General features: G+C 42.8%; 1 protein-coding gene across 3 annotated transcripts in view; it reads right to left on the reverse strand.

Annotated features, from left to right (window-relative positions):
• NETO1 (neuropilin and tolloid like 1) overlaps positions 1-16,065 on the reverse strand; it is a 103,801-nt gene extending 87,736 nt beyond the window's left edge. The window contains exons 1-3 of one of the 3 annotated variants that reach the window (XR_014529477.1): positions 12,647-16,059; positions 5,730-5,783; positions 2,384-2,521 (exon numbers count right to left, since the gene is read on the reverse strand). Coding sequence is in view for 2 of the 3 variants with exons in the window: in XM_083518703.1 (XP_083374829.1) it covers positions 2,384-2,521; positions 5,730-5,783; positions 12,647-12,674 (220 nt within the window). In the remaining variant the exon portion in view is untranslated. Of the gene's footprint in view, positions 1-2,383; positions 2,522-5,729; positions 5,784-12,646 lie in introns of all 3 variants that reach the window. The other 2 variants (XM_083518703.1, XM_083518704.1) reach the window with 2 other exon arrangements.
• Between the last annotated feature and the right edge of the window lie 2,611 nt (positions 16,066-18,676).

An 18,676-nucleotide genomic window follows, 5' to 3' on the forward strand; every position in this document is an offset into this window, starting at 1 on the left:
TTCAGCATTCAGTATTGGCCTTAATACCACACTATTTATGGGAAATGATAACTTCCATTCAATTACCATCTTGCAATTTTGTGTATTGCACAGTTTTTCTTTCAGGAATATTTCTAAACACACGCACACACACACACACACACACCACCAGACCTTCATCTAATAAGATCAATGCAATGCTGTCCATTGGGCTTTATATAAGATGAATATGAAATTATATATCCTAATTTACCCTAATCATCTGAGGAATGTTCAAAACATGGTGTACTCAAAAATCTGCATTAAAAGAAGTAAAATGTCAAAGTGCACTATTTAACCAAAGGAAGGGGTAAATAATGATAATAATGATGATAATTACTAGAGTTGAAGCAGGGGTATGAGATATGGTTTCTAAATTGTTCATGCTCTCTAGTCTGTCTATTATAGGTTCAAGTTCTATAGTGTGTGAATGGTAACTTTCGGAATGAAAAAAACGGTCCTTGATTATTGGGCTTGGCAAAGTCAAAGGGTAAAATAAGGTACTCATCATATCATGGTACTTGGACTTTAGATATGGAAACTGATGTCTCCCAATCAGAGCTCAAGGGTGACTGGAGATGCTGTGAATGCCAAAATTTTGGAATTTTGGAATGTCATGGTGGACAAGTCTGTCAGTGCCTTTTGGCCACAGAAGCTAAAACTGCAACCTCTTATGTTTAGAACAACAGCCTACCCCTAACTACAGATTAACACCAAATCTTAGATAGAACTGTTAGTCCCTTCATGTGACCTGAAATCTCTTTCAGGCCACTGTGGTTAAACAAAATTGGGTGTCAGATGGACCACTGGTCTTATGTAGCAGTGCAATTATTGTACTGTATACAATTTCTCACCCTTGATCTAAGTATTTCCCTATTCCCAAGACTCCCATTACAGAAGAAATGTTGATTAATCACTACTTGGGTTTGTTTGTTTTTTTGTCTGTTTATAAAACTTTACTTCCTCCAGGCATAAATATCTAGGTAATCATATGATCTTCATCTCCACTGAAGCAAGCTGAAGGCTTTCAGACTCTTCTTTTAAAACAGTCTCAGCCTGAGGGCCTACTGATTAGTTTCTTGTATTCTGAAACTTAAAACCCTGGCAGTCACTCATGTTTATTATATAGAAAGATATTACAACTAACATATTGCCTCAGCTTTCCTGATGACATGTAAAGCATACAAATTTTACATCATATCTCATGCAGACAGTTTATTACTGAGCTATTCATGATGCATTTTCTTAGATTTAAGTTTAAATACATGTTATTAATGTAATGATGGTTGACTTATTTATGTTGTTTGATTTGAATTGTATGGCTTCTTTTTTGGAAGCCAGCTTATGAGGGCCCTAAATGGTGGCTTACCTTAAAGAAAGAATTATAATATAGAAAAACTGAATTATCAGTTGCTTCATTTACTCTACAGGATTTTTAAATTTTTTGAACAATGTGGGGACTTGGACAATAGGCATCAGGAGTGATCCGTGTTCTCAGAATTCATTCTAACATTTGTTGATACTTCTGTTTTCCCAATATGCCTAGTTCTGTTCATCTATTTGTAGATCACTATAATCACTCATTTCCAGACTGGCCCCAGGAAATAAGAGATACTCTTCTTACAAACAGTGATACTCTTTCTTTTCTTTTTAAAAAGCAATTTATATTGATAAACTAGCATTTTAGACTCAATATTTTTTTTAATCTGTCAATAAGGCAACAAGAGAGATGAGAAAGACTAGTAAGTATATTGCCATGCCATGTATCACCTACTGGAAATGAAGTATAGCAGCTGTTACTCTCAGTGTTTAATCTTTTTATTTTAGCAGTACTCTCTGTTGGCCAAAAGAGAGTGAGTAACAGATTGGAAGCTGCCATTGCATGGTACTATATGTCCTTGACAGTGTAAATTGTTTGAATATGGCAGTTTACAGTGCTCTCTTACAATCTTCAGGCAGAGAAAGAAAGATGAGGCTGAGACAAAGCCAACAGTTGTCATAATATAGCTTTTCTTTTCTTTTATAAATGGCTGTGAAAGCATAGTAATGACCGAGGCCCAAGAAGATGGCTATTTTCCTCTACCAATAAACCCCCTCCCGCTTTATTAAGTCTTTAATTAAAAGTAAATACAACCAAAGCACTGCTTTTTTTGCAACACAAGCCTGTGTGTATCTCAGAAGTGTACTATGTGTGTGTGTACTCAGAATAAAGCCTAGTTGCATTCAATGGGACCTGCTCCTGGGTATGTATAGGATTGCAGCCACATTTGACCAAACTGTCATTATCCAAAGGTAGATATTACAGAAGAAGATACATTAATTATGAAAAAAGGGTAATTTAAGAATGAAGGACTTGGGTAATCACCTTCTATAATGTAGACACACTCTCTCTCAGGAGGATATTTGTTGGGGTAATTGGGAGAAGTGAAGATGCCTCCTTCTGGGTATTTTGTCCACGTTCCACACTGTACTGTCTTTTGTCCTTCTGACGTGGTTTGCTTTTCTGGGGGGGAAAAGATTACAATAATGATAGCAGATGTAGCTTATACCTTAGTTCTCGTTTTATATATATATATATAAATACCATGGGTCCTATTACCATCTTGTTCATTTTTTAGTCTATGGCAGTTTTCTGCTACAGCTGCAGATGAATATGCTTAGAAACTCAGCTGTCAAATATATGTGCCATAGGATCTCCCTTCACAAGAATTACACAAGCAGGTGGAAGAGGAAGCATTCTAGAACCCAAGGCTCTGGTGAAGGTTACAATGGGCACAATATTGTTGCATGCCACCCCAATCTCCGAGCAGTGTAAGATTCCAGGGGTTCCAGGTGCTTACCCAGAATGAGTCACAGTGGAGACTGTGGTGTCTTTATAATATATGGTTTATATACATATATACAATCTGAACCCATGATGGAGGGCTTCACAGCATTAACACCCCAAAAGGGTCTTGTTTCTCCCATAGCCACAGCCTTGGATTCAAACAATTCTCTGACACTTTATTCAGCTTGCTGCTTTGCTTCTAGCCCGCATCACTCCAAACTCTCTGCCTTCAACTCTAACTATTCGTGAGTTGAGAGAGGGCCCCCTACCCATTCATTTGCCATCTGGCACACAAGCCCTTTCCTCTGTTCCTCTTATTGGCCCATCAACCAGACCAAACACCTCATCAGGAAGCTAGCCTGGCTTGTATTTTAATACTTATTGGATCCAGGGGTTAGAAGGCTCTAAACATAATGCCCCCCAAAAAATCATAACAATGCATTTAAAGAAGAGGGAAAGAATTGCATGGAGATTCTTACTCCCTTTCCTATATTCCATCTCACAAAATACATCCTTTGCATTGAAGCCATGCTCCAGAGTTGCTGCCTATAATGGTGAAAGTGAACTCATTAGATAGACAGGGAGACTTTTCCATAGACAGCAATGGATACTGGAATAACAGTATTTCAACTATTCATTCATTTTTCTTTGCATTTAGCAAAATGTAATTACTGTTTGATTGTAAAAAACAAACAAACAAGCCTCCAAGTTTACAAAAATATAAAATTTAAAATTAAAATCATTGTGTTTAAAAAAAGAAGAAGTCAAAAACAAATTTTTAAAAGGAATTGTGCCCCAATTTCTTGGGCTGGATTGGGAGGGACTGTGAGACTTACTGACTTTCAAGCTGCATAGGCAGATGGCTACATTTATGAAGGAGATCTTGTGATTTCTATTAATCTGTCCTGAGTTGCTTTTTCCTCTCTGTTATGTATTCAGCGGCCTGTGTTTGCCTGAGCCTGGACTAAGGATTCAGAGCCCCTGAATACATGATATGCAATCACAGAACATTTCAGGAATTGCGCCTCTGCATTGGCCCTTAAACTGCGAGTCATGATTTGCAGCTTGGGAGTTTAGACAGCCAATCACGTGGCCCAGGCCTTCAGAAATGTATACAAGCAGTTGCTTTGCCCCTGTGGTTCAGTTCTGTTAGTTCAATAAAGGTTCTTGCTGTTATCGCTGTGTACTTCACACACTCTCTCTCTGCGTAACTCAGTTTATCCCTTCAGGGCAACAGGGACTACCACATCTAAAAGGGACAGGATGATGGTAGCACAATATGTCTGTGTGCAATGGTACTTGTGAAAGAGTTATATTGGAATGCTGCGTAAGTAAGTAAAAGAGTTTTGGTTAGACTTGGGGCTTTGCGCATCCTTGCAACTGCTCACATTGGGTAGAAATCCTGCTAGACAGGAACATTTCTGTATCGTACAACCGTTAGACTAGGGCATGAAAAACTAGAATTCAGATTCCCACTCAGACAAGAAACTCATTTGGGTGACGATGGGCCAATCACTGCCTCTCAGCCTATCCTACCTCACAGAAGCATTGTGAGGATAAAATGGGGAAAGGGAGACCCGCACATGCCACCATTGTTTTTTCAAGCGAAGTGGGATACAAATGAATAAAATGGGAGAGTGGAGGTGAAAGGGTAGTGTTTTAGTTTGAAAATTTTAAGATAACGTTTTAGTTTTCTGTTGATTATGTTGCTTTGAATGTATACTATATATTTAACTTTCTTCAGTAATGTTTTGTTCTGGATTGTTTTATTGATGTTTTAATGTGTTGTAAACTGCTTTGAGATTTTTCTTCTTCTTCTTAAAAGTATAAAGCACTATAGAAATGAAACAAATAACAACAGTAATAATTTAAGAATAGATCACTAATTACAAGTATTTTTAGAGAGCTCTCAGAAAAATCTCCCGCATTCCCTACCATCACCTGAAAATTCTAAATGGGCAAAACAGTGTTGGGTACACTATATTAGATTGATATAAGATTGGACTACAATGGACTGTTATTTTTTTATTATACTTGACTATGAATAGATTTAAATTTAAAGAACACTCTGTTCTTGTGGAGATGCTGAATTTGTATTTCCAAGTCAGACAAGAACTCTCATGGATGTAATACTCACTTTATATTTGAGGGGGACAATACAAGCCTTCTAGGTTACAAGCCAGGAAACATGAATTTTAGTTACAGATAGGTAGCCGTGTTGGTCTGCCATAGTCAAAATAAAAAAAATCCTTCCAGTAGCACCTTAAAGACCAACTAAGTTAGTTCTTGGTATGAGCTTTCGTGCATGCACACGAAAGCTCATACCAAGAACTAACTTAGTTGGTCTTTAAGGTGCTACTGGAAGGAATTTTTTTATTATAAATTTTAGTGACATCATAAGTTGTACCTTATCCTTGGGGACAGGGCTACATTGCTTTCTGCATTTTCCAGATCTGTGATTTACTGATTTTATAAATGTAGCCACCACAGATTTACTTTACCCAGGTATTTTATGGCTATCAGCTAATCATTTCCTTTTCCTTTCCTTTCTTAAAAGGTACTCTTGTTTCTTCCTGTGTCCTGGACTTTCCTTACTTCAGACCAGCATTAAATAAACTGGTCAGTATGGCCACTATCCATACTATCTGTAAATAAGGAATCTTGTTTAATATGTTTTTAATTATTATTTAAGCCTTAAGTAGGCCTAGGTTTTTTTGTTTTTGTTTTGAAGTTCCATAATCATTTTTAGTTGTCAAGGATGCAAACATTAAAAGAAAATCACTAAGCTGAATAAAAACATAAATATAAACCCAGTTTATGCCTTAAAGGCTTGAATAATTTAAAATACTCTAGATAATGGAAATATTCTCCATAAAAAACATACCTGCTCCTTTTTTTGTTGCCCCAGCCCAATGTAGGATGATAAAACTTGCTACAACTGAAAAAAATAAAGAAATATATTAGTTATAATAATAGATTTGTAACAGCAATCAAAAGAGCTACAGCATTTCACAAATAATAAACAAAGAAGGAGCGATTTCTGTATATCTTGTAGTTGTGCTTGGCTATGTGATCTGATTTTTGGATATGAACAGTGTTGAAGATCAAAAGGCACATTGGTGACAGGAACACAATTTAATACTCTTTGATTGAACTGGGTATTAATTTAGATAGAAGTTCTTCATAGTTGTATGCACTCTAGAAACCATTACTATTGGTGTTACTTAGATCTGACATTCCACTTGCTACAAGGACACTTAATAATTGACTGAATTATCTTATTTGGTCTACTTAAGCCACACCAAATTATTAGCATCTGTTTGGTTCACAAACAGGTGAACTGGTATATTACAGTAAATCCTCCAGTGTCTTTCAGTATAATTTTAATAAATATTATGGTTTTGTCAACATGGTCTATTCTCGGTCTATTTTTGTAATTGGCCTGTCCACAGGGGAGGCTCCTCTGTTGGGCAAAGTGGCGCATAACCCTTCCAAGAGCCCCCCAAAATCTCCAGAGCCATAGTCCAGTCTTTCTTTTGTCACCCACAGTCATTATTAATACATTTCCACTGACTGAGGGGCTTCTTAAATGCTTCTGCCCATCTCTGCTTAGACAATCACTACTAGCTGGTCACACCCCTGTAACAAGCAATTCTGCCCCAAAGAAATGGCTTGGGTAGGATGGTGGATTTTATTCCTGCCTTAATTCCTATGAGTGCTCAGGTCCTGTCCCTCCCAGCCCACTCCTTTCTTTTAGTCTTTCCTCCCCACAGCCTTTTCACTCCCATCCCGACTCAAAAATCACTTAAAGCTAAAAAGCGCATTTCAGACTCTTTTCATGTTGTCCTGTGTTATGTATAGCGTCTGTATGTTGACATGTATATTCTTGGGAAAGTATTAACCTGAAGTCTACTTTTAACAATGTTTTAAATTGCACATTAATGATGTTTTGATTTCAATGCACATTTTTAGCTGTTGTGTTTTGCCTGTGAGAAATCCAGAGAACTCCTGTTTGGGGAGGTGATGTAAACACAGTCAATAAATCAACTCTGTTTACCTTGGAGTAAACTCCATTGAATGTAACAGGACTTATTTCAGAGTAAACATGGTTAGGATTGCACCCTAAGGCAGCCACCAAAACCCATAGAATTGACTTGTTCATGCTGCAACCTGCCCATGACCAACTTTTCTGGGTTGAATCAATTCATTATTCTCCTCTTACATATTCTATCCTCACAAACCTGAGACATAGGCTGACAGTGAATAGCCCAAGTTCACCCAGGGAGCTTCATAGATGAGTGATGACTTTAACCCTGGTCTCCTGCACCCTTAGTCCATTTAAAAGCCCTCCATAATCTGGAAAGAAGGCATAGAAGTGAAAAAATTGGAGTAGGGGGGAACCTTTTTCCATAATGCTGAAAATTTAGAAAGGACCTTGTTAACAGTTCTATGTGGCACCTTTAAGACTAACCTGAGGATTCAGTCCTATCTGGTAGCCATCCCCATAGAATTTAGTGCTACTGACTTCTGAGTAGTGTGTGGTCAACCCACACTAGAAATTGTGACAGCAGGAACCCCTTCTAAAACCAATGTTAAACACTTTTCAGTTTAGTTAGGTATTAAGGACTTAAACAACTGCAATCCTTTTGTGTCTACACCTTTGCAAGGTAGGAGGATGGGAAGAAAACCAGAACAACTTGTCTCTGCCCATGTGACCTTCTTTGTCTCGCCCATGTGACCACATTGGCCCCACCTATATGACCTCCTTGGCCACAGCATGCTCCACCAGGTTCAGTAGCTAACTCTACTACTGCTCAGTTCTCAAAAAGTTTGTTGTGTTGCATCTAGTGTTTTGTAAGAGCCATTGGAACTATTCTGGTAGCTTGCCTTGTACCTCGGCTAATAAGCGAGAGACCATTTGTGGAGTGTGCCAGTAATATAACTGACTAGACTAAAACATGGACCACAGGAATTCAGTTGTTTTCTGTTAATTAAATATTGTTAGAAGCCTGCTTAACTTGCGGTATTGTGAGCTTAGACATGTGAATAAGGCCAAGCTGGTTTCCAGCCAGTCCTCAAAGCATGCCTCCAGCAGAAATCCTGTTTAGTGGGGTTTGTACTGGCAGAGCACTTTGGGATCAGAAGCTGACTCAGCAGAGAAAATACTTTGAGATAATGAGGACTTAATAAGAAGGAAGAGCATAACCACCATTTCTGTAAGCAGCAGCATCTGCTGCTGTTACTCCATACTTAAGAATACATTCAGTTTACTGAATATCATTTGCATGAGCAATTTGCAAATGATACTTGGAAGTTTTTGTTTCTTATATAAATCTTGCATGATTGTCAACATACTTTTTCTTCAGAGATGGATTGCTGCAATGCATGAGGCTCAGTAAGGCTTCAGAGCTGTTACCATTTGAAACATGAGCACAATGAAGTTACCCATTTACTCATGTGTATTTTATGTGCAAAGAAATAAGAAATTGATTCTGTGCTTATTGAAGGCACTACACACTATGTCTTTTCTAGATAAGGGTTCACATATTTGTGAATCAGTGCAGCTGCAATTTGAGGGCTTGAAAAATTGGTCACTCTACGGTGCATTTAGCACATTTAGTTCTCCACAATCCCTATTACAGGCAAGGTGGTAATCATGTGATGGCATAGTTAATTGTTGTTATATTTGATGAACAAAGACTAGGAGATGTACAGTACTTGTTTCTTCAAGGTCATCCAATGAGCAAATTTAACAAAGCCTCTATCAGTCAGGCCATATCAGTTCTACTGTCTCTAAGCTAGTAGACATTGGGATAAAATGAGAAGAAACTACTGAAAATACACATTATCCTGAGCACTCATTCATCCTTTTTGGGTACCAAGAAACATTGCTAGACATGCTTTAGGAAGAATCAAACTTGGGTTTAAATAAATCAGATAAAATATTAATTGTACCTGCCCTGCTCATACAGACACACTAGTTTCTAGAGTCTTGAAGTGCTGAGTCTTGATGGAGCACCTTTCCATCCTCTCTTCCATCTCTGCACTGTTCCAGTCAAGATGCCAGTTTGATACACTGCTAGAGCCCAAAACCTTTATCTTAAGATACACATATCTTAGACCAGAGAAACGATATTTCACATTTGTCACATGGATGCCACTAACAATTATGGCTTCGACCTTAAGATAAATTAACTTACTGAACATCACAGAAAGAAAGTTTTTCATTGCCTCTTCTCCCCTGCAGCCACCTGCAATCCACCCCCCCCCCCATTAAAAAAACACCCTCTCTGCAGGGTTGGAGGCCCTTTCCGAATAATATTGGGGCATCAGCTATATTATCAGTTCAAAATGTAGTCACATCTCATTTTACGCAGTGTGGGGTTGTCCTACGGGTTCCAATTTAAAAGCAGTACTGTGATTTTCATAACGATTCAGCAGAAACAAGAGAGTTTATATATATTCTCTGTCTGTCTGTCTGTCTGTCTCTCACATACATACACAGATGAATATGTCCATCCCTGCCTCCCCGCTCCCCCCCCCCAAAAAAAAAACACTTAGATGAATAGTGTTTGGCAGAGGAATGCTCAGCCTGGAAAAGTCTCACACAGGAGTTGAAACCTTATACATAGTTTCAAGACAACATTTGGAGATGTCACACTGAAGAAACAGTCAGTGCACTGGCTACAAGAAGGAGACCTGAACTCAGGCCTCTGTTCATTCACAAAGCTCACTTGGTGATCTTGGACCTGAGTTCCTTGGAGGCAGGGCAGGATAAAAAATGTAATTAATAAATATTAACAACTTGGCAGTTTCACATACCTCGTCCAACCAACTTCAGACTATGCCTTGAAACTGCATCCTAAATGGCTGCAGAGGTGAGAAGGATGTCAGGGGACTATGTAGCCAATAGGTGCCCATGACATCATTCTGAATTGCAGTGGTCCTGCTAGATGGCGAAGACTGTGTTCATTTAGTAGCTATATAGATAGATAGTTTGCCTTTTGATATAATGTGTGACATCCTTGAAAGAGAAGCACTGCCTTCAGGTGGCATAGCTGGATTCCATGCCACAAAGGTTAGTTAGCACTCAAGGACAACCTAGCAACAAGGCCAATTCATAACTCTGTAAGACATGGGCAAAACTCTTCATTTAGCCGATGTGTAATTTCAAGCACATATCTTTTGCTGCCTTGGAGTCCCAAAACACTTTTTAGAAATTCTGTGGCATAGGAATTGCTTCATGGCATTTTAGAAATGCAGAGACCAGTACTCATAAAACTTATGTGACCTGCTGGAGGCCACAGAACAAGGGGAGGGGTAGAATAGGGACTATATTCCAGTTGCATTGTTCTAATAGCTGAAAACATTTGTTCCAGCATGCCTGACATAACTCCAAAGAGGTCAGAATGGAATCCATATGCCAAGTTACTCAATAAGTTTTACATGATTTCTAATAATATAGGAAAATGAAGGCATAATTCTTAGCAGTGTGCAAAACATTTTGATTTCCCTGAGCAACACTTTTTGGTCATGTACAGCCAGTGATGTTTCAAAAATTCCAGAAAAGTAAGGAACAGTGCTGTTCTTGGAAGAAGATATTTTGAAGAATGCATTGTGAATTGGTGGCTTTAAAGTCAATGTTAACAGAGAGAGTTTGTGCAATGCCATATAATACAAATGCATTATGTCCTGTGCCATCTCATGCATGCTTAACACCATTCATTAACGTGAATTGGGAAAATACCTCAGTTCTAATTGCAGTTAGTCACCATTCATTTTAATAGATTTCCACATAAAATACCGATGACTGGGTCCTGAGTTTAACTTCATCAAATGTTGTGGCCTTGCACCCTGATCCAAAAACTCATGAACTTGGTCATTAAGTCTGCATGGAATCACAACCTTAGTGAGCTCTGGAAGTCAACTCCTGAAAATTACAAAACTGAAGGGTATCATACAGTTATTTCCACCTACATCTGAAAAATGGGCATAATGGTGATTTACTGTTGCAGGCACAATAAAAGGAACACTCACATCCTATTAAATTTAATGGCAGAATTTTCTTTGATTCTAATCAAATGGAGCTAGATAGCACAAACCCATTTGCACATTAAAAAGTACTGTAGATGTTATGCATTCCTATTAGCTACTAGGCAACTGAACACTAACAACTTGGCTGTGGTTATACATAACTGATTTTTTAAATTAATTCCATTCACATGATTAGAAATGTACTAATACAAAATCTATCTTCCCTTCTTTTGATTACTTTTTCTATGGCCTCCATGAAAAAGGCAAGCTGTGCAGCAAATGGGGAAAGGGACAGTCTGCTATCTTGACACAGAGGTCCCATTCATTGAGCTTTAAAAGAGGTAAAACAAGAGTTGTTCTCATTGGGTCATCCTTGTCACCATTTCCCCACATCCCACACTGCTCAGGAAGCTTAGATTTTGTGTGTGCAGTTTGTGTAGACTCCAAGTGCCTTCCTGCACATTATTTAGATAGAAGTTAAGTCAATTTAAGACACGAACAGGGCAAATAAGTAGATGACAAAGGAAAGTTCCCTGGCCATTACTAATGTTCCAAACTATTTTGATACTTCACAAAGAAAACAGATATCAGAGGCATTTTACACAATGTTTGTGAGCACACTCACATAAAATTAAATTGGCTTAAATCCTAGTAGTTGGTCTCAGCTGCGTGCCCTCTGTATGTCAATACATGCATGCCCTCCACCTTTGTACTATTCTCTCTTTTTAAAAAAAACCGAAACTGTCCACTATTAATGAATTGTGTGTATGTGTGTGGAACCACTCATCTCCCTTCCATTACTGTAACTTTTGCTTAACTGCGATGTGCTTAACAATGCACACACAATAACAACTTTTTAAAAAAAATAAAAAAATCCAGTTAGTGAAATAAGTCCAAGAAAGATTGCTGCTCCAAAACTGGGTGAATCAACAATCACCAACTTGAGTCCAAATACTTGGATTTCATCCTTCCGTGATGATGACTACAACAACTACTGTCCGAATTCAGTACTGGCACTAATCCTTAGTAATTACAGTAATCAATGAGTTTATACTTCGGATTAATGCTGATGTCCTAGAACTGGCACAGAAGATGGATGTGTCATTTTGGTTTGGTCAAAATCGCAGCATCAAACCTGAAATGGGGCTGAAGAGTTAGAAAATGTAGAGGGCTCTGGACCCATTTACATGGAAGTAAGCTCCACTGATTTCAATGAGACTTATTTCCAAGTTAATGATTTAGGACTGCAGCCAGACTGGTAAACGTCTAATCTCTGCCCCTACACAATTACGTGGTTAAGTCCCATCGATTCCAGTGCTGCTGACTTCTACCGTAAGGGAGCTTACCGCGGCCTGAAACCTCAATAGCTCAAGGAGGGGTGGGGGCAGGTAAAGAGAGTTTTGCAGGGCATCCTTCTTTCTCTCTCTCTCTCTCTCTCTCCCCCCCCACCTCTTTCTTTTACGCATGACTTTGAAAGCTACAAGCTCTAGGATTGGAACCTCCGGAACTTCATCCTAGTCAAAACAAACAAATCTTCAGTAGCTACATTTTTAAATTTTATTTATATATTTTTAATGGGGGGGCGGAGGAGGAAAAGGAGGGGAATATTTACACCTACGCCATTAAGCTTTCCGCACCTGATTCCTCTACTAGTTGGGTCACACACAATGCTCTCTGCCCAAGAAGGTGGCGGCGGCCAATGTGGGCAGCGGGCAGCACAGGGCACGGTTGGCCCTGAGGGATCCGGCGGAGATCTACGGTACTTACTGTGAAACAAGCTGCGCCCATGGATCATGTCTGTTCCTTACACAAGGGGCTTCGATCTCCACTAATTCCATTTAGAGACGAGAGGGCTTCCTGCGGTGGGAAGAGGAGGGAGACCCGAGCAGCAGCCTGAAGCCCACGCGCGCTTCTCGCTGAACCCAAGTGGATCAGCGCCCCCGTCTCTCCAGCTCTTTCTCTCCTTTCCCCTCTCACCGTCGTCTGGCGATGATCAGCCCCCCATCTCCATCCCCTGGCTCCGGAGCGGCCAGCATCGGATCCTAGCAGCAGCAGCAGGAGCAGCAGCAACCGCCACAGGGAGTCTGCATAACTGGCCGAGAAGGGCAAGGCGGGGAAGGGAGAGCAAGAGCCCTCGACGCACAAGCTCCACTTCCAGAGATCGCAGTCCACCACCGGCAGGAGCCACTAGGCTCGAGAAAGTGAAGGTTGGGGGGGGGGAGGGTTCGTCTCCTCTCCTCCTTTCCAGGCTCCCCCCCTTTAATCACCAGTTTCATACAACACCAAAAGCAGCCCCAAGTATTTCCTGGAGAATTTCGAGGCCAACCTTTCCCGGCCCTGGAGGTTCTTTTGATGCATCGAAGGGGGGGTGAGCGATGGGTCCGTCATCAGTTCCTCGATCTCGCTTCTCGGACGGGCAAGGTGGTGGGAGAGACACCCAAAGAGGGGAGAGGCAGCAAAAGGGGGTAGAGGGTGGAGGGGGGTGGAGGAAGAAAGAGTCACCCAAGGAGGGGCTTAAGGATCTCTGCGCGCCATTCAGTTAGAGCCGAAGTCTTTCCAAACCGGCCAAGTCCATTTTGCCTCCCTTGCGACACAGGATCAAGCCGGAGCGGAGGGTTGGAAGAAGCCCATCGCTCAGCAGCAGCAGGGCAGGAAGAGAGGAGGAAGGAAAGGAAAGCCGGTCGGGGGGTGTCCTCTTCAACAGTCCAGGACAATAATCTGGGTGTGTGTTTTCCCCCCTAGAGATCCTCCTAAGTGGCGAGGGGCGAAGAAAAGCCAGGAGAGTCGCGGAGATAAAAAAGAAATGATTAAAAAGAAAGAAAAGAGGGGGCGCCTCCTCTCTGATCACCCTTTAACTTGTGCCTTGCTCTCCACCACCACCACCTCCTCCTGCTGCTGCTTTCCCCTTTGCCAATTTAGACCAGGAATCTTCCTGCGAGCCGCAGTCCCTCCATTTGCAAGCGCGCAGGATGCTGTCCGGGGGTGAGGATGGCTGGGGGATGTGTGGGTGGGTGGAAGCTGCAATAAAAGTTTCGCTGTGGATCCTCTGGCGGCTGATCGCACGCTTGCCTCTTCCCCTCACTCCAGAGATAGGCGAGGAAGGGGGGAGGGGTCCTCTCTCCTACCCGCTTAGGTAGGCGCCTTTCTCCTCCGCCGCCGCCTCTTCCCCATCAAGGCAGCACCATCCCAAAGACGGCGAGCGCGCTCCGGCAGCAGCAGCAGGAGGAGATGCTGGTCAAGGGTGAGAAAGGAGGTGGCGGGGGGAAGGGAGCATCTAGAGACCTAGTGCGGGAGCTGGAAGGGGACAGAGATGCTCTCCCCCCCCCCCCGCAGGGCCCAACTTCCTTCTTTCTGGCTCCTGCCAGCGGCTCCCACAGCTGCTGCCAAGGGCAAAGTCCGCAGTACCCGCTTCTTTCACACACAAGGATTTCCCAGCCGGCAGACGCCGCCGCCGCCGCTGCTTCCTTCTCGATCTCCCTCTCCCACTGGCGAAGGCATCCACCCAGGAAGAAGAGGGAGGCGGGAGAAGAGAGAGGTGACTGAAAATAAAATCGTTTGATAGTTAAGGAGCAGAAGGGAGGGGGAACCATGCACCCCCTTTCGACCTCCTCCTCCTCCTCCGGCTGCTGCAGCTCCTCCTCCTCCAACACCTGCTGCTTCCAAAGCTGATGCAGAGAAGGGGAAGAGTCTCTCTTCTGTTCTAGATGCCACTAAGAGAGGATGGGGGTCCTAAGCGCGGGAGACAACCTGCAAAGCTAGCCCTGTTTGGGCGCGGGGGGGGGGAGGGATGGACTTGAGGCAAACAAACTAGGGGGCCTTTCCAAGCCCTCTTTCTCCTCCCGCAAATGCTTCCGACTGCACTTCTGGTTGCAAAGGGCTCCGCGGCTCTTGCAGCCTAAATCTTCCTGCTGAAGTAGTAAGCCCTGCGGATTTCTATGGCCGCTTACGCCCCCCAAGTAGGGGGATCTCAGCCGAAATCGGGCAGCTTGCTTTGGAAGAGGACTTGATGTCAAGAAAGACCCAGGTTCAGATGACTGCTTTTTCTTTTTCTTTTAATTTAAACTGGTTCCCAACTGGTGTCAGTTTCCCAAAACAACATGGATTTTTTTGCAAGCGACTTTTCTGAGCAAAAAGAACGGATGTCTGCTACTCCAAGAAGCCCAAGGAGTGGTGTGTTGTCCCTCGAGAACGGAAAGGGGGTTCTCAGCTGGGAGAAAGAGACAGTCGGCTGCAAAATATAAACATCCTTTCCCTTGTCCCTTGCGCCAATGAAAAGACGTCGACTTGGACAGTCACATCTCATGCATGCTTTGACCCAAAGTCAGACTCCAAAGCCCGATCCATAATAACCAGTTGCCTTGAAAGAAGACGTGACAGCGGCCCCATCCACTCTAAACGTTCCTGATCTTATACACACGTATATTCAGAAGCTCCTGCTAACTTATATGCATGTTAGGATTGCACCGTGCAGATGCACTCGGAAATAAGTTCCACTGGGTTCAATTATGGGGCTTACTTCCACTCAAAGTTAGCAGCCAAAATCGGATGTCACTTCCGTAAGACAGTTGTATATACACAAAGAGTCGAGAAGTGTTTTTTAAAAAATGGTGCTCACTCCAGAGTAGATTGAGATCCGGCTTGCTTCTGCCCCCCCCCCTACACGTTCCAAGTACCAGGTGGACTCATCCCATATGTAGCCATGAGCCATACACTTACAAGCCGCAGAGATTTAAGGATCCACGCTGTCAGCAATAAAGTTCCAGGTACATGAGGACTGTGAAGTCATCTTGGCAGATGGTATCATTTTTCCTTCCTGAATGAGAGGTCTCAAGCCGGCTCTGCAGCAAAAGTCTCCTTCCACGATACTTTCTTTTCTTTTTTGATCGCGTTCAGATTGCCTCCTGTGGTTTGCCTTATTAATCCTATAGCTATCAATTAAACCAGGAGGAAAAGTGCTGCCTTAATCTCTCGCCCCCCACCCCCAAATTTAGGGTATGCATGAGTGACAGTTCACTCATTCCGGAAGATCAGCTGTCTCCCCCCACAGTTGTGCAGCGTCTCTCTCCTCCCCACCCGCTTCAGCAGCCCCCGCAAAAGACACAAGCAACAACACGGATCAAGCAGAGAAGCCAGAAGGCTCAGGTTATAGCAAACGCTGTGGAGCGGGGAGGGAGAGGGATTGACAACACCTTCTGCAGGGCAATGCAGACAACCTATGGCTAAGTTTCAAGTTATAGTTTGCTTACAAAAGATTACAGTTTTTTTTCTCTTTTTTAAAAAAGTAGAAAGGAAAACAGCTGAATAGGCTGTTCTGAAGGGAAATGTGCTGCGTTGCCTTTTCTAACAGCAAGAAATCCACACAGCCTCCTCTTGCCAGATGGATGCTGTACATTGAGAAAGGGGAGGGATGTGTAGATGCACAGTGCAGTGTTATCTGGGGTGGTTGGTTGTGTATGACGTGCCATCTGGTGCACCAAAAGAGTAATAGAGGGCTACTGCATGGTCCAGGAGCTGTAGCATTAGGCCTGGAAGGCAAGGTTTCAAATCCCTGCTCAGGTGGCCTTGAAACAAGTCATTTTCTTTCACGCGACCTCAGTTTTGTGGGATGTGATACATAGGTAGAAGTCAAATACAACATTCCTTGTTTTCCTAGCATGGACATGCAAGGAGATGTTTGGTCCAGCCAGTCAGAACTTCCTGTTTCCTCCTGGACTGGGACATACTTCCTCTTGCATGTGATAGAGGTGGGCGTGACCTTACCTGTGCAGGTAACAAAAGCACAAGGCACGCACCATCCTCCCTCTCTTTTTGACTTCCTCTCTTTGTTGGAGAGGCTCCTTTTAGCTAGAGATGCTCTGTTGGCTTTCAGCCAACAGAGGACAAAGAGACTATCTCCATATGGGATAGACTCACATGTACAGTGGTACCCCGCAAGACGAATGCCTCGCGAGACGAAAAACTCGCAAAACGAAAGGTTTTTTCGTTTTTGAGTTGCCTCGCAAGACGAATTTCCCTATGGGCTTGCTTCGCAAAACGAAGCTTGCCCCGGGGACAGCGGGTCTTCTCTTTTGAAGCAAGGGGCGGCGGGGAGAAGCGATCTTCTCCCCGCAGCCCCAGGTCCGGGGACAGCGGGAAGCGCTTCCCGCTGCCCCCGGACCTCTTTTGAAGCAAGGGGCTGTGGGGAGATCGTGATCTCCCCGCAGCCCCTTGCTTCAAAAGAGGTACGGGGGCAGCGGGAAGCGCAGCGCTTCTTCCCCGCTGCCCCCGGACCTCTTTTGAAGCAAGGGGCTGCGGAGAGATCGCTTCTCCCCACCGCCCCTTGCTTCAAAAGAGGTCCGGGGACAGCGGGAAGCGCTTCCCGCTGTCCCCGGACCTCTTTTGAAGCAAGGATTTGCGGGGACCTCTTCTGAAGGCTGGCGGGGGGCAAAAGTCTTTGTCCCCCCTGCCTGCCTTCCCAGGGGCTTTTAAATCGCCCCGGACAGCGGAGAAGTCCTCCGCTGTCCCGGGGCGATTTTAAAATGCCGCCCGCCAGCATTTTAAGATCGCCCGGACAGCGGAGAAGTCCTCCGCTGTCCCGGGGTTTTTTAAAATGCTGGGGGTGGGAAGAAAAGCCCTTGTTCCCCCCCCCCCCAGCCTTCAGAAGAGGTCCGGAGACAGACTGTCCCCGGACCTGGTCTGAAGGCGGTTTCCTTAGGAACGCATTAATTGATTTTCAATGCATTCCTATGGGAAACCGTGCATCGCAAGACGAAAAAACCGCAAGACGAAGAGACTTGCGGAACGAATTAATTTCGTCTTGCGAGGCACCACTGTATATATCTCTCACTAACTCTGTTTTCAGGGATCCAACTGTGAACTGATGATGCTGTGAGTAAACTTTTATATACTTTAAATAAGATTGTGGCATGATCATTCTTTTAAGAGGGAAATAAGGGATCTTACCAGGAATTTATCTTGAGAAGCTTAAACAAGCTTGCAACCAGCTACCCACTGTGTGTTTAAAAGGAGGAGGAAATGCATGTGGACTATCTGCTCACTTCCTTTTCTACCCCCTGCTGCTGCTTTTGACAGTCCTGGATTGCTCCAGGTGGACCCCATTTGACCCAGGGTGATTCAAGGCTTCGTCATTCCAATCCAGCTAATCATAGGCTGACCTGAATAGGTTCAGCTTTTAGCATTCATCTGAATCCAATGCCAAACCCTATGATGAGCCATATAGGTCTTTTGTCTGATCCAGCAGAACTGTTCTTAGCATTTGTAAAAGCAGAGTTGAATAGGTGTAGGATCTATACAATGCATATGTTGAATGTATAAAATGCATATAGCCTGATCCAGCAGGCCAAAAGCAAAAAATATTTGGATTGCCATTACAAAAAAGGCTGTAAGTTGGTCAAGAGGAATATCAAAATCAATATACAAAGCAGCATTTCTCATGCTCTACTTGCAAAAAAATGTCCATATTGACAAAAATGCAACAGGTGAATTTGCTTATGATAACTCATTTTACCAGATCATGTGAAGGCAAACACAATAAAGATTGCAAAATGCTTAGCAACTTAAAAGTGCTTTGAAAAGCTTGACACTCCCAAATTGAAAGCCTATTTGGAGAGAAAACATCAGTGTGCATAACAGGAAAATTGTGGAAATGGACAAGGAGAAGGGATTGAAAGTGTGGAATCCCTAGAAAATGCAATACATTGAACAATGTATTACCATCTTACGGAAAGCAATGCATTCAGAAATGAGGGATTCTGTAAGTAGTGCAAAACAGTATATTAGCATTATCTTTTAATGAAA

This window comes from Podarcis liolepis, assembly GCF_965112155.1.
Source record: "Podarcis liolepis genome assembly, chromosome: 8".
Classification (NCBI taxonomy): domain Eukaryota; kingdom Metazoa; phylum Chordata; class Lepidosauria; order Squamata; family Lacertidae; genus Podarcis; species Podarcis liolepis.